A 17,055-nucleotide genomic window follows, 5' to 3' on the forward strand; every position below is an offset into this window, starting at 1 on the left:
GCGTATATCCAGATCAGTTTTTAGCTCGAGCTCACAAGGGATTCCCTCCCTAAAAACACAGCTAATCTTTTGAATTGTGACGTGTGTCTAATAAAGGCTTAAAATAGCAGTAGTGGTGAGCTTTAAGGCTAGTAATTGACCAAAACCTGTTTATGTGTTACTTTGACTCCTCAGCCACTTGAAATAAAAAATGTTCTTATATCTATTTATCAAGAGCGTTATGTATCATCTGTTACTTCTGAGTTACTTCTTGTAACATTCTTTGTCACAGCGGATTTAAAGAAGCCTCTTTCTGAAGCTGCTCTGCTGTTTGACCAGCAGCTCGTGTAGAGGATGTGAACTGTTCTCAATGATATTTAACAGTATGTGCAGCATCCTCATCTCCACTACCAACTCCGGAGTCTCCAGAGTGTCCCCAGGACAGAGCCAGCTTTCCTAATCAGTTTTTCAGTTTATTGCACACATTAAAGGACCTTAGCTTCCTCCGGAAGTAGAGTCTGCTCTGAACCTTTCCGTAGACAGCTGCTGTATTGCAATATGTCCAGTCTAGTCTGTTGTTGAGATGAACCCCAAGATATTTGTACCCCACCACCACCTCTACCTCCTTTCCCAGAATGGAGATGGTGTTGTCTCTGCTCCTAGTCCACAACCATCTCTTTGGATTTAGTCACATTCAAGATAAGGTGATTGTTTCCACATCAGTCTATAAAGCTGTCTGCTAAGCATCTGTACTCTGCCTCCTTGCCACCACTGACACACCCCAACACTGCAGAGTCATTAGAGAACTTCTACAGGTGACAGGAGTCTGAGTTGTACTCAAGTTCAGAGGTATCCCTGCAGTCGCACAAATCGTGTGAGGTTATGGAGCGGTCGACCTGCACCTTTCATGATGTGTGATGTTAGAGCTACTGGTCTGTAGTCACTAAGGGCAGATGGAGAGGATTTTTTTGAAAGTGGAATCAGTCAAGATGTCTTGTCACAGCACCTTGTCCTGACCCAGGCTAAGGTTAAAGAGGTGCTGTAGACTCTCACTAAGCTGCTCATCATGGACTTGCAGGCAGACAGAGACAAACTAGCCTTTTACCCCTTTTCAGTCTTTGTACCCAATTAACCCGCTCCTAGTCGTGCTTCAACATACTGTACAGTCATAAAAGCAGTGTTGATCATCTAAATACGTTTTGGCAATAAATCAAGAAAACACGCTTACAGAAAGGTCAAACTGCTCCTTTAAGCAAAGCGAGACAGCTACTTGCTTGCATATTACCAAATCAATTTCCATGATAACTGAGCTAAGTCATCTCACTCAAAAGAAGAAGACCTGTTGACCACTCACCTCAGGAAAATTACCTGTTGAAATGTTTGTTTAAATGAATTACTTTTGTCTGGATGTTTACATTTGTGAATGATGGTGAGTTGCACACAATAGCCCAGCACCTGGGGAGTGTGCAAGTTAATCCCCCAAGTTAGTCACAGTTAACAACCAGGGCATGAGTCAATGTTGCATTTGTACATGTATCCCCATATGTGTGCGAGCGTGTGTGTTAGCTGTGAATCATGTCAGCTGAAAAAGCCAAATGCATGACCAGTTGTAACAGGAAGCAACAGTAGGAGACAGAGCAATGAGTGTGAAATAGAGACAGAGAACATTATAATTTCCTCCTTGAGCTGCAGGACCATTGCAGGAGGGCGTGAAAACACAACAGAGGACGATGGAGTGATGGAGGAAGCTAGGATAGAGGAAAAGAAAGATGGGGATTAATTATTCCAAATGAAAGGTTTTGTCAATGTGAATGGCAATGCCAATGTGAAGTGTGGCTATTTTTGAAGGACTGTTTCTTTATTTTTTTATTTAGAATTACTATTCCTGTTTATAAGAAAATTAGTTGTCTTTGCCTTCAATACAATGATTATTACAAAGTTATTTTATAATGACACTTTCACATTTGCACTTTTCACTTAAATGCACATTGCTTCAAACCCTAATTATGTTACTCTAAAAAAATCTCTCAGCTAAATTTTGCCTTTGGAAGTGTAGAAGAATCACCACAATTGTTGTTGACTGAACTGATTACATATAGATCTTTGATGACTTTACATTAAGTAGCTCTTTGTTTTAAAGGTAACACATACGGCCAAAATCTAAGTTGTAGAAAGACATTCTCTGTTCTATGGATAACAAGCGTTGCTGGGTAGGTCAGAAACTGATCTGTGTGCTTTATCAGCTCATTGGATGGACTACTGAACAAGTGCACAAGGCAGAGGCATTGGGCCCAAGAGGTCAAAAGCCTGGAGCCTCTGTGGTTAATGTTCATATTTCAAATTAACACAAAGATAGACAACCAACACAAAAAGAAAGAGGCCTATTTTCTCATAAACCATCCATGTTGGTGCTCAGTGCTAATGTCAGCATTCACCATTATTAATCTACCATTTAACTCTTTAGGATAATGGTTGTATGTAAGGGGGGCTTGTTGTTAAATCATTATAATTTCTGTGACAAGGATTTCTCTGCCCTTAACAGTGTCTTCAAATCTTAATGTGGTTGAACTATAATTTGCTTTTGATTTCTGTGTACACAGTTGTCATATTCACGAAATCCCCTCTCCAGCCTTGGCACACTTTGCATGTCCCAAACACCACATTTTGCCTCATACTGGTGAGTTCTCAGCTGCTCCGGGAGACATGAAATGTCAGCCGACCATTCTTGGAGCGTAGTTTACTGCTCACACACATGGTGTTCGTTTCAGTTTATGGTGCCAAGAAAACATGTTCAGTTTTGACTCCTGTCATCAGCATTATCACATTCATGGCAAAGTAAAATGGCTGATGGTGAACGGATTTTTAAAGGCAAATAAATATTCATTTTTCCCTGACTTTTTACCCGCCCTGTCTAAAATTGATGGCAATGTAGTTTGAGATGGAAGCTTGTTGTTATGATCACTGTATCCTGTACATGGAATAATTTAATAGCAAACAGCAAATAACAATCATAGCTCTCATATAGTCAATAATGACTGCAAATAAATGGAAGCCTACAGAGACACAAATGGTATTAAAAGGTTGAAATGGCTCTTCTTAACTTCTCATCTGTAGGTGTTCACCATCAATTTATTCTCTGTGTCCTTAGCTCAAAGCAAAACAGAAATCCTAGCAATTAGCAACGACCCGGCCTGACATTATACAACAGACACACAACATATACACACATTCAGACATACACAAATGTCCCAGCATGTGTTAACGTAATGGGCAAATGGATTCCCTAAGAACCAAGGCTAATTAGCTCATCTTATTATGAGCCATCCCAGGAATAGTCTCTGCAGGGTACACCACAAAGTAATGAGACATAAGAATATGTGTGTGCGTGTGTGTCTGTGTGTGTGAGAGAGAGAGAGAGAGAAATAGAGAGACAATGGTTTCAATTAAGAGGAATGTAATTTTCTGTATTAAGGAGTAACTATGTTTAAAGAAGTGACATCAATTATAACTAAAAAGCAAAACTGTGGACGGGGTACAGCTGCATTCAGGTTCCAGCCAGGGACCTTTCTTTATGCTTGATGTTTAGCACTCTTGTCTACATATACTTGTCAGCCATCTATTAAGAGTCAATAAATAACCAGAAAGTAAAACATATTTTCAGGTACTCATGACTCAGATTTTTTTTTATTGAAACACTTTGTGTTGTTACATTATTTAAACGACCACAAGTTGTCTTTCGACATGCTGGTTTGTTTTTGTCATCTTTGGACGGATCTGTAGATCAGCTGATGAGTTATGACTGAAAGTAATAGGTGCTAGTATTAGGTTAGTAAGTAGACTGGAAACTGGAAAAGCTTGGCTCAGTCCAAAGGTAAGCCATGCATCTAGAAGTTAATTCAACAAATAAGTTTTACTCTATGTGCCTTTGAGTAAATCTACACATAAAAATTTAAATATATAAATGACAATCCGTGCTTTTATGTGAACTTGGATGTTTTACATGATTAACCAAAAAAGACTTTGCAGTAATGAAGAAAATGCTACTTCAGATAGCAGTATCCACCTACTTGGAGAAGCGTATGTGTGTCCCAAAATTTTCCGAAGATGTGTGCAGGCATGTTTTAGTGTGCATGACAAATTGATTTCAACAGATGGTTTTAAAAACACCATCTTTGTCAAGGTTGGTTGCTGCTTATTTATGACACTTCAACTCCGGATTTCACATGTCAGTGGGGTAAAACTCACTTAAAAGTTGAGCATTCTGTCATTTTCCTCTCTGGAGGCAGACTGAAGGGAGAGAGCTGCTGTTCAGATTGTGACTTCATTCTTTCATCACTTAACTTGATCCGGTGATGCACAGTTGACTCCTGTGACCACGGATCTAGTCTCCACTAGGTCCTTTCTATGTCTTGGTGTTTGCCAGTGCTAGTGATAGAGCAGATCCTTAAAACATCACAGAAGAGCAGCTGATCCACTGCCTCACTAAGAGCATCACTTCATCAGAGAAAGTTCCAGAAAGGTTAGAGCAGAAAGCAAAAAATGAGCAGAACTATATGAATTAGCAGCTCCTTATTCTGTAGCTGAGAATTCTATGACTACCACATGTTACTTCATCTCCAAGAACAATTATTATTATTATTATTATTATATTAATAATTATTATTTTCAACTGTCAACCGTGGATTATTTCATGTTCAGGTTACTGGTGGAAATTCACAGCAGAAAGGTATAGTTGGTTTTGGCCTTTAATGGAATTTTTTTAGCCAGCATGAAACAGTATTTAATCTATTAACACAATTAGAAAATTACAGTGATTAACTAAAATGTTAAATTTGCCTCAAAGACATTTATGAGAGCTGCAGAATAGAACATTTTTATTTGCTTTACATGACAAAAATCGGATCAGAATCCATTGGCGCATATACCTATAATCAAATTTGCAATTACTGTTAGATAACTTTCTTACCTTTTTTAATTATTTAGCCACTAAAAGTTTGTGTGTGAGTGAGTGTGTGTGTGCGTGTGTGTGTCTGCGTGTGTCTGTGTGTGTGTGTGTGTGTGTGTGTGTGTGCATAGTACATGACAAACGTAGAGTAAACAAAGTACTTAGAAAACACTTTAGGGTTTTGTGATTTGTTCTTTCTTCAGAAACTGCATCATTTATGAATGACTGCCACATATGCCATATTACAGGGGGACCATCTGCGATCCACAAACTAGCTCTCATCAATTTCTTATCAACCTGTGACCCGTGAGCTGAAAGGGAGAGAAAATGAAAAAAAATGAAAGAAGAATATTTGTTTGCCCTCCACCACCAAATTTCCTTTAAGTCAGAAACTTGTATATGTAATGTTTTTTCCTTGATAGGCTCTAAAAGTAGCAATTAAAGACACAATGTTCAGCTTACCACTAATAAATGAATCTGTCTTGTTGCTACTTTTCTTGCTAGATATTTATTTATATATTTTTTTTACTAAGGTAGCTGATGAATGCCACTAAGAAAGAGATGGCTAAAACAATTCCATGATGTTGATGACTTACTAAAATTATCAGTGTTAAATCATAAATTAGAACACATAGATATCTGGGTGCTTTGCTGTCCTAAAACTGATCATCACCATCAGCCTCCTCTGTAATTCCTTCTAATTACACCTTTCTTCTGCTCCTTTCCCTCATGTATCACTTCTTCAATCCTACTTGCACATTTTAAGGCCGCAGTTAAAAGAGTGCATTGACATCTGGGACACTTGCTTACTGCTTCCTTGCAGAGTTAGATGAGCCATTTTTATGTGTCTAAGTCAGTAGATACTTACCTCAAGTACAGATGCAATGTGCAATGCCAAGAAGACACAAACAATGAATCCTTTGTGTCTTAATTGAACACAGCAATTGCAGCACATCCAGTGGCTGCAGATCAGACCTGCAAAATGATCAGGACAAAGTTAGGCCGCTTCCTTCTTACAGAATTGCTTTAGCTCAGCCATTTTCTTGGGATGTCGAACAAAGAGCTCTCATCGTCATTCTACTGAGTTAAAGTCTGGGCTCGGACTGAGACACTTAAGAAGTCGATTTGCTTTTCTATATACTGTATTAGTTTATACTACCCACATTTCCTCACTGTATTACAATATCAGGAGAGAGAGCTAAGAAAAAGTTAAGAGCAAAACAAAGGGTAGATTAAGCATAATTTAAGGTAATTTCTGATGCTTGATGTGTGATGCAATTATACATATTTAAATCTGCTTAGCATGTTGAGCTTAAACACAGCACTGTAAAAGAACTAACAGGTTCATGACAGTGTTAAAGTGGGAGGCTGCGCAACACCACACTTTTGTGCTATCAACAGATCCACTTATGGACGCAATTTACTTTGCATCACAAAACAATCATGTTTTGAGGGCAAACCCACTAATAAGACAGAAACACTAAAAGGCTCCAAAAATAGAAACAATGAAGTGGATTGAATGAAGCTGCAATGGCTCTTGTGGAGCTGTTCCTGTCTTGAGTCATAAGTGTTATTTTTGTGACGTGGGCGGACGTGTGGGTGACACTGGGGGAGAATTACATGTTGCAGATGCAACGCTTGTGTTCCCCGAGACCCTTGTCATCCACTCAGTCTCAGCTTCATTCAGCTGGTTGTTGCTACGATACAACATGGGAGATGACTCAAACTGGGCACACACACAGACACACAAAAGCTGTTAAGTTTTTACACATTCTGGAAAGTCTTTCTATTTCAGACACAATGGAAATATCTTGCCCAAGTTGATGTGAGGTCAAATCAGGCTTGTTTTGCTAATGAGAGTTAACATATGACTGCCAAGGTTATCATAAATGCCACATTAACTAAGTTTGACATGTTTAATACAGTGGCTTTTTCTGTCAAGTGAAAAGGATGATGAGTCTCCCTCTTTGGATAAACATGGAGCTCTTATGCTCCCACTGTGCTCTCAGGTTGCATCATCTCATGTGTGGATAATGATGAGGACAGAGTCTGAGAGCTGTTTTAATCATCATGAAGCTCAGTGCACTCCATCTCCGGTATTTCCTCTGGTGTTTCTAATGTTGAAGGACATTCAATCTGGAAAAGCTTTTGAGCCTCACAACCACACTGAGAAAAATATGTTTCAAACGTACTGGTTTGTTAATTCACTACACAGTTACGTTTAGAAAAATATAAGGTCAATAACGCTTTAAAGTAATCTGAGAGTGAAACATTTATTCTTGTCTCAATGCACAATACAGCCAACTTTCTTGCCATAATGTATTAAATTAAACGTGGATTTGAAAATAACTAATTAGATGGGTGTACATACATACAAATGCTTAAAATGTACGAGATTAAATCCTCTGTCTGAAAATAAAATTCACAGTTGATTGTATTTTGCCCCGGTTCGAATCCTCGGCCGACTGTATCATTTCTGTTTGAAGTTTGCATGTTCTCCAAAGACATGCATGTTACGTTAATTAGTGATTTACAACAATATTATTACCTGTATGTGAATTACACATACAGGTAATTATTCTAAATTACCTGTGAATGATTGTCTGTCTTTGTATGTCTCTCTATGTTGGTCCTGAGATAGATGCGAGACCTGTCCAGCGTGTACCCCACCTCTCGCCAAACGACAGATAGGTTTCAGCCTACTGTGACCCATAACAGGATGAGTGGTTATAGATAATGAGGTGGATGGATGGTAGTGTTCAAAAGTATTTAAATTCCCAAAGTTAAACTGGTAATACATGTTTTCTATATAAAAAGATATTAAAAAGCTGTTTTGCTCTGTATAAATAGGATTGGTTCAAAGTAATTAATGGACAGCCTTTGGGAAACATGAGAAAATGTCTAGATTGGAGGGAAGTCTCTGTTTTCCGTGACAGATCTCCCTGTGAAGACCTCCCAGCAACATAAGGAGACAGTGATGAAGAGCTTGGAGCCTCGGGGAGATATAGTAGCCCTGCTGACCAGTCAGTGTGACAGATACTCTACCTGTTGGTGCGTGTGCTTCACTGCCACATGGCGCGACTGGAGTTGGCCAAACGACACAGGCACATCTGAAATTCTAAACAAGTCACTGTGTTACTTTCACCAAAACGAATGAGCCTATCATTTTTCATTCTTAAGCAGAAAAATTATAGTACATTTTTGGAAGCAGTTATTGCAATGAAAAATTTCCCTTAAGGGTAAGTCTTAATCCATTACAAGTGGTTTATACTGATATAATACCTTTCCTACAGATCACGTCATTTCTACAACTATGAGATGAATTGTCATTAAAACTCTGTACAGCCATTCATCTACCCCTCAGGATGGGGCAAAATAATGTTGGTGATTAATGTGAATCTGCCATCATTTTGTATTATTATAAAAAATTACCAAATGACACTGTGAAAATGAACTGACAATCTCAAATGAGGTTTTGTAGTGAAGAAACAAATTATCACCTGAATCTGCAGCCCCTCTCAGCTGTGCAGAGCTTCAAAGCAAGATTCGACTCATTACTAGCTGTCAGATACTTAACTCTACTCTTTTGATTTCTCTTATCACTCTCATTTTCATTTTCAACCACACTTGGCTAATGTTTTTAGTGAAAAACATCTAAACCTGCACTATCTTTTCAGAACCAAACAGAAAGACCGGAACAGTTACACAGCACTTTGCACAATATGTCAAGAGGCACCTGATTGCTAAGATGTTCATTATACCAGCTAAAAAGGTAATGTTTACAACTTGTTTCTGCTTCTTCCAAAAAGTCAAAATACTTCTAGTCCTGATTTCCGACCAAATATCTGATAAACTTACCCACCTCCCTCAGCTGCACTAGGCAAATACTAGCATACTTATAATATTGTTTAATATTGTTTACTATTACTAAGTAATAGTAATATTAAAAATGAAATGAGAACGTTTTCATGCTGCTAACATGCAATTCATTATCTAGCAACAGAATGATCATCTGTTGAATGTGTAAGTGGGTTCTAGATTTAGAGAAAATTTAATGTCAGAAAAGAGCTCCTTCACAGCATACATTTATAGTCAGAGAGTCCAAAACCCAAAACATGCTCTCCAGAAATTAAAATGTTTAATAACCTGCTTTGAAATTTTTTCTCAGAAGTCTCATAGTGATAAAAATGTGTCAATGTCACTTTGAACTAAAGAGTTGTATTTATAGGTTTAGCAGAGCCTCATTTTGACACTGAGCCCTAATTGAGTTCTCTATAGACTCCCTGTATCTAAAATAGGTAGGAAGCCCATTGTGGAGGTGAAGAGGGGCAAAGTAGGCCAAGGACTCTCCCAGCAAACAGACAGTGGCTCACTGAGGAGTGGGATCATCTTGGGGAAAAGCAGGAAATGGGAAAGAATGTGGGTTAACTAATCCTCGAAATTACAAGCGTACTAGTGCAGGCCCTCTGTGGTGAGATCAGTCGTAGAGGTACTTCATGTTACAACTGCCTATCAGGTTTTAATAGGCTAGAACATGGGGATGTAACTTCCAGTAATAAACTTCCAGTTCAGATCCCAGATGTCGAATGCTGGTACCAGTAGTTGGATATAACCAAGTACATTTACTCAGCTTAAGTACAATTCTGACATACTTTATTTGGGTATTTTCATTGTATATCAATTGTTCATTCATACATATTTAAGGAAAATGTTTTCCACTAAAAACACATTATCATTTAAAAAGTAATTATTGTTGTACGTGTTACTTAAATAAAATTACATCCATCTTGACAGCATTAATAAGCTGCTTAAATGTATGAGCATTTCTAAATATGCACGTTATATATTAAAGAAGTGGTAAATAACATATGGTTATTAATTTTCATAACTTTTCTCCATTGAAACCCTAATTACAAGTTAAAGTACTACATTTAAAACCTGTACAATGCCCCCAGTCAGTTATATGTTCATCATATTCACCATTTTTATTGATTGATATGTAGTCAGAACTAAGTGGTCAAAATTTAGCATATTTTAACTAGTTTATGTTCATATAGGTTCTGTAATCAGTAAGGCATCTTATTTTATAAACTGTTGTTTTGTATGTAAAACAACAAGTTTAAGAAAGTAAAAAGCCCTAAATTCCTAATGACAGAGGGAAGAGAAATTGAAATGCTCAAGTAAAAAACAACTACTTTAAAATTACAGAACTTGGGTAAAAGTACTGCTTAGATTTCAAATCAATTACAGCATACCGTCATGTTAGAATGGTACAATCAGATGTTTGTGTTCATGGCAGCAAAAAACAGGCCTAATTAATTTTTTACCTACAATGCCATCATGTGGCATAATTTCCAACTGCATGGTGATGCACAAAGAAAATAACCCCTACAAAACACAGTATCAAAACGACATCCCTTCTTTATTTATAGTCTTTACATGACAAAAAAATAAACATATTGGTGGTGGGCTCAGGTACAATGGTGAGAAAGGTTCAATCGAGCACACAGAAAAAGTAAAAAATTCAAAACAGTCAAATTCTGCTGAAGATTCCTATAAACCTTTGCACTCAACATATTATTAGGGATAGTGATGCACTTGGTATGAATGTGAATATAGACTGATGAAAGGTCACTCGAAGGCCATGACAAACAAAAAAGAATTTAACTCTAACTCAAGACTACAACACAGAAAGGCCCATACTTGCTCAATTCAGATGATTTAGCAGTAAGTTAATGCAGAACAGCTAAAGCATTTCTAGTTGTGTTTGCATAAACATGACAAATGAAACACAAGAACTGTAAGTAAATGTATCAAAATTAGTTGTTTAAATTATAATATACTGTATAACATGAAAACAGAAAGCTTAACGTTGAGGATGAAGGGGACAAAGAAAAACCAAGCACAGGCATTAATGGGTGAGCTAATTAAAACAAACTTGTGGCACGTTGACCTAACAAGGGGGAAAAAAATGTTAATTCAGGCATTGGAACAGGCAATAGGTCTGTGATAAGGCATCAGGCTATTACATCTTAATCGTGATTTTGTAAAAGCTCTGCATACAGAATGATGTAAAAGCATTTCGAGTTGTGTCTGCCCAGAATTAAGTCAACTCTTAGATGTTATATCACTGAAAAACACCTTAAAGGTGGTGTCATCTACCAATTAGCACATCCTACATATGGGCAAGCCTTGATCTAAAGACCTGTACATGCTTATACCGTTTTTGTCTTTATTAAAAATACAAACAGTTGCAAACACATTTATACACTACAGTTCAATACTCAGTTCAATCTTTAATCTATATAATCAAGTGTTTTCTAGCTTTTAGTTTGGGTTTCAAAACGTGCGTCTTGTAGCTTGGTGACACTCAGTCTATATGTTTATTACAAACAAGTGATGAGAGAAGCAGTGCACTTTTTGCACATTTGCAACCCAGCAATGTAATGTGACTCCATCCGATATAGATAGGAACTTCCCACATACAGTGGATAAGCTACAGTACTTTTCCACATGTAAACCAGATCCGTTTATATTTTACATAGAGTGTTATGAAGAATGTTACTTCTTTACATAACTGAAAAAGTGTTTTCATTTGCATCTCATTTGTTGTAAATTCGAAAACAAAAAATTTCATCGGTAGGATTCTGATTCCAAGCCGACTGGAGAAAAAAAAAAAAAAAGTCCAACATTTTGTGTTAATTGTCCGGATCCCAGGCCCTCAAGCACGGAGGTATAAGGTAATATTAGAAGAAACACAGCATAAGTTACTCGATATCAGGCTGTTGGGTCCATATTGAAAATAAGTTAAAAAAAAATTATCAGAATGAACAGACTGGATGCACTATGCAATGCTGAAAAAGAGCATTGCTGAAAAAGTTGGCTGTTCCCTACTCACACTGCAGAATTGTTAAGTTTCAATTTGCTTTTACTTGTCTAAGAAAGTATTATTTATTCTAACTCAGACACTCAGCTACTGCCTTGGTTCTGAGGAACAAGGTTTTGGATCACGGATATATATTCCACCGGTAACGATGAAGGAGAATGAAGGAGAAAAAAACAACAGCTAAGAGGCTAGTAGTGAGCTACAGCATTTGTCACTGAAGACACTGACCTGCCACTTGCCATCAAAGATTCTTCATACAAAATTCTAAAAAATTTCTTAAAAGAACTATCAAATCTCTACAACCCTGTCCTGACTTACATGCAGCAGTAAGATTGGGTAGTGGTGATAAACACAGGATTGGGTTACTTCCGTTGCACAGCAGCAGTATCTTCATCCTTCAAAACAAATTTTTTTCTCAAAACTTCTGAAATTAGACTGGCTGAATCCTCCTCTCTCAGGGACGTACAGCCTCTGTTGTACCTGGAATGACACACACACACAAAAAAAATACAGCCTGTCAATATATGACAGGTTTTCTTCTGGGGGTCCTGTCATTGTTTTTAAATGCACATAAGAATTCAATCATGTATTAAATTTTATAAACACATGTCCCTGCAAAGGCACAAAATATAATTAAATAGAAAAACTAGGACAAAAAAAAACAAAACAACAACAAAAAAAAACCACCTATGAGCCACTTTGTATTTACCGATCTTGGCTCATCTTCATGCGGTTCATATCCTTCAAGATGTCCATAACATCAGCAAAGCTGGTGGATTTTGATAGTGACACTGTATCCTCCTCTGCTTCCCGGAAGTCCATGCTTGGCCTGTCCAGGTCAAAGGTTGCAGATGCACTCATTAAAACAGGCGGCACAGGGTCAGCAACAAGCTCTGACACCACAGACACTACATCCTTCTCATCTTCCACCTCCTCCTCCTCTTCCTCCTCCTCCTCTTCCGTGACATCACTAATAACAAAGGATGCAGCAGCTGTGGTAGCCGGCTGGTAGGACGCTGTCTCAAAAGGCGTCATGGAAAAGCTCATACTAGTGTCATCTGGGGAGAGCAGATCAGGGGTTAGGGGGTTGGAACCTGAAAGAAGCAACGCAAAGACGGAATCAAAAATCAGATCTGTAAGAGTTATTAAAAGAAAGGGGAAAGTGTAAAAAAATAATATTTTTTGCTGTCATTTCCAATGTGAATGAAGCATGAGCATGGGCGCATTGCTGCCTGCAGTAGTTCTACTCCCAGAAAACATTTTGTCTCAAGTGGAGAGACATGTCAGAGTCCAATCACTCAAAGACATTTACTGCCCTTTATAGCCCAAATGTTCCAAGATCACATTACCTATTCAACCGTGTGTCCTTTGTCTGTCTCAGTTTACAAAACCCACAGAATTTAGGGGGCAGATTAAATCTGAATACTAAAGTTCATTATGTGTCTTTTTTAGACAACAAGTATTTTTTTGAATTAATGGAAACACAATACATGTTAATACTTGATACTTTCTCACAGCATCCTTCTTGAGATTTGAGTGATGCCCAGCCATTACTGAACCCAAGAGATTATCTTTAGTCACTGACCTACAAACTTTGCCAAGACATCTTAGTAGCAATGAGATTTAGGAGAATCAGGGCAGCTGATAAAAGAATCAGGCACAGGAAAACATTCATTCTCTGATAAAGACTATCACATGACCTTAATAAAGCAATGTTAGATCTATACTGATCCAAGTAACTTTATGAGTCACGTGTTGGCCATTAAGAGAATGTAAACTTTCAACGGTTAACATTTCTCACATTTTTAATAGGTCTTTAAATTACCTACTGTAGACACGGTAGTACTGTGACTATCACAGTTTTTGCTGGTGTTACTTACCAGAATCACTTGCCACAATCTTCGCAATCTGTGCACGGAGTCTGCTGAGCTCATCCTGCAGTGCAGTAGTACGATTTAGCGCTGTGACCCCGGGCTTCCTTAGCCCCTCCACCCTTTTACCCTCACGGCGGAAGTTGGGCACAGATGAGTTCCTATGGAGCACCAGGAGAGGCGTAGGCCGCCATTCGTGTTTTAGAGGACGCGTGTCACTGCTAAAAACAGAGAAAACTGTGATCATTTAAGTCAAACATCAACTCTTACCTATTAAAAACTGATTGCCTTGAAAATGTTAAATATCATCTGATGCCTTCTTTCTTATACTTGATACCCATAAAATGCCCTGAATTGTTTTAATGGATGTACAGGAGTTCAGTGGAATGCAATACAATAGTCATGCAATATATCTTATGTTTATTAAGTCTACAATTTGTACTTTTTATATTTTAAATATTGCCCCTCTTACAATATAGACAAATACGTTTATCGTGCACAGGTTTAACTAATAAATTGGAATCATACTGTGAGTAGTGAATTGACACTAGTCTACAACTTTAAAAGTCATCTCTCTGGGATTGACTATATACTAACCGCACTCTGGCATATGTCTCTTCTTCATCTGCAGCAATCCAGGCTATGTCTGCCAAAGTAGGAACCATGGGGCCATCCATAGGCCGAAAAGGGGGCAGGCCTGGTAGTTCCTAATGCACAAGGGCACAAGTTAGTTTTGTTCATACAAGCATTTCTACTGCAAAACAGGAACACGTTGTACCTGGAAACGTGCCCTTTGTGGAGGCTTGAGTGGAAGAGTGGAACCTATTCTTCTCACAACACTACGAGTGGATCCATGAGGCTTATTTTGCCAGATTGGAATAACTTCCTGCAAAACATTTAAAGCAATGTTACTCTCCACCATAAAAAAGTACATCTTCAAATCAGAGCTTAGTCTACAATTTCCATTCTTGCACAGTGATGTGTGAAAGAGTTAAACAGTGTGAAGTACACACCGATAACCGTAACCAAGTAAGCTTACTGTATCTGCTTCCATTGTGGTGGTGGGTTAGTCTCATTCACTGGGAGGTGGCACACAATTGTCTAGTGCTAGCAGTGGTTGCAAAAACAAACCTTGCAGTTTTCGCAACTGCCAACTTTTGGGACACAAATTAGCAAATAAAGAACCTGCAGAGAAAAAGAAGCAGAACAAGAACTTAAACATATTGTTATTTTACCACCAAATAAAACAAATCAGTTATTAACAGTTGCAAAATTACAGTGTTTGGTTAGTAACTTCATAAGTAATATGCATAGCCTTGATCGACCTTATGAAGTATTTATCATTACCTGGCTAGCTATATACTAGCCAAGTAATGGCTAATAATAGAGGCTTTGCATTGAGTTCAAATAATCTCATTGACATGTAGGTATTTTTACAAGAGAGATCCAAGAACCGTAGAAAAAACAGGTAGGCCAACAAATGCACTTAATATGTCTACAAAATGCAGTAATATAAGGCAAAAATTCTAAATTCTACTTCTAAGATTATAATGTCTGAGATTTTAAGTTGCAGAAAGAAACAATCACATAGGTGATAACTCTACTACGTGTTTATTATTGAGGTCATAGTTGGTGGTGGAGTCATACGGTGCATTACATTAAGAGGTAACTAACGTTAGTTCTAATGTTTTGGACACAGTCAAGTACGACTCCATCACCCACTATGACCCCAATAACAATCGTTTTCTTTTTCTTTTTTCTTACTTTCGAAGCTAATAATTGACAGCTGAAAGTTAAGCAAAACCTCTGATCCCACACAACGGTTTCATCTCACCGTACTAGCTAAAATTAAATGAGCATCCGAAGTCACACATATGCTAACAAAGCTAATGCTAATATCGAAAACCGTTTATTACGTTATGTCTAACGTTTCCACAAACACTACCGCTGGTGAAAGACGACGACTGACGTCTGAAAATCATGAAGCGCGGTCATCTGTGAAGCGCTTTGCCCGGTTCACTATTAGCCGGTTGCTAAGGGTATCACACAGACTCAGGACAACCGTGTGTTAGCTTTAGCAAGTATAACAGCAGCCCCCTGGATGACCCTCAAGTACACACTAGACCAAAGCTGCATCTTTGGCTCATGGATATTAAATTCAATGAAACAATGCAGGAGCACCACTTACGATATGTTAGATTCGCATGTTCGGAGGCTGTAGTAGCGGCTTCTCCTCTTCGTCTTTCAGACTGTTGTTTTCCCTTAGGCCGAAAATGCTGCGCTTCCCTTTACCTGTGATCTGATTGGCCGGAGCCTCATTACCTCATTCTATCTAGATTGGTTGCAGAGCGCCACCTAGGCGTGGAGATGAGCAATACTGGACGTGCGAGACACTTGACATGACACAGTCTGCATGACAGTATGGGTGAATTAATGTCTGACTTATCCACACCACTTTCACTGACTGGAATAATTATAGCCTTTTTAATCGATCTTTATTTTAGACAAGACGTCGTATGAGCTGTGTAATCTAAAACTGCAATATATTATTGAACGTACTTAAACATAGCTTTTAAAAGACCTGTGAACCTTAAGAGTTTTTTTTTAATGTATTCTTGCTTTGGTTATCCACTTAGTTCAACCCAGCATGTAGAGTTTAGACTAGAAGTACAAGTTACAGCCAGGTCTATATTTGGACAGTTACACAATTTTATTCTTTTTGTATGCCACCGCAATGGATTTGAAGTTACAAGATTGTGATGTGCTTAAGTGACTGCTTTTATCCAAGGGTTTTGTCAAAATATTGTAGTGTAGGAATTACAATCAATTGTGTTCACAGTTCCTGAATTTTAGTGGTCCAAAAACTGAGACAATCTAATAGAATCCCAAAATAAAATTTCATTTTTCATACTTAGTTGCAAGTCCTTGCAGTTGCGTTGACATTCCATCATTTTGTTATTTTTGTGAGAGACAGGTCCCTCTCTTCAGTTTTGCCTGCATCAGGTTTCTACTGAAGGTCATGAAGGTCACTGACATGGATATCACACACTTTGTTGCCTTAAAAAAGTCTTGCAATAACTGAATGGGTTATTATTCAGCAGTTCCTTTCCTTCTCCAACCTCCTCTCTTCCCATTTTGTTGTGCATATTCACATTGTCTCATCTGTCTAAAGGATCTTGTTCAAAAAAAAAAATGTATATTAATAATAGTGTGTTTATGGAATGTTTGTTCAGTGAAGGAAATTCGAAATACGGAACTTGTGTACTTGTGTTCTACTCTAAATAGTCATACAAAAATAATAGACAATATGAGGTCAAAATTCATCACTTGCAGGAGCAATCAGTTGTTGCAACTGCTACAACATTCTTTTGCAC

At 38.0% G+C, this 17,055-nt stretch overlaps 1 protein-coding gene across 1 annotated transcript; it reads right to left on the reverse strand.

Moving 5' to 3' along the window:
- Positions 1-10,327: 10,327 nt before the first annotated feature.
- Positions 10,328-16,024, reverse strand: mtfr1l (mitochondrial fission regulator 1-like). The gene is made up of 7 exons (XM_067479003.1): positions 15,870-16,024; positions 14,721-14,866; positions 14,460-14,567; positions 14,279-14,388; positions 13,691-13,902; positions 12,520-12,904; positions 10,328-12,290 (listed from the first exon to the last, which is right to left on the reverse strand). Exons 2-7 carry the CDS (start codon positions 14,733-14,735, stop codon positions 12,173-12,175), a joined length of 948 nt encoding a protein of 315 aa, XP_067335104.1. The 5' UTR covers positions 14,736-14,866; positions 15,870-16,024; the 3' UTR covers positions 10,328-12,172.
- Positions 16,025-17,055: the final 1,031 nt, after the last annotated feature.

Source organism: Channa argus, chromosome 16, assembly GCF_033026475.1.
Source record: "Channa argus isolate prfri chromosome 16, Channa argus male v1.0, whole genome shotgun sequence".
NCBI classification, from domain to species: Eukaryota; Metazoa; Chordata; class Actinopteri; order Anabantiformes; family Channidae; genus Channa; species Channa argus.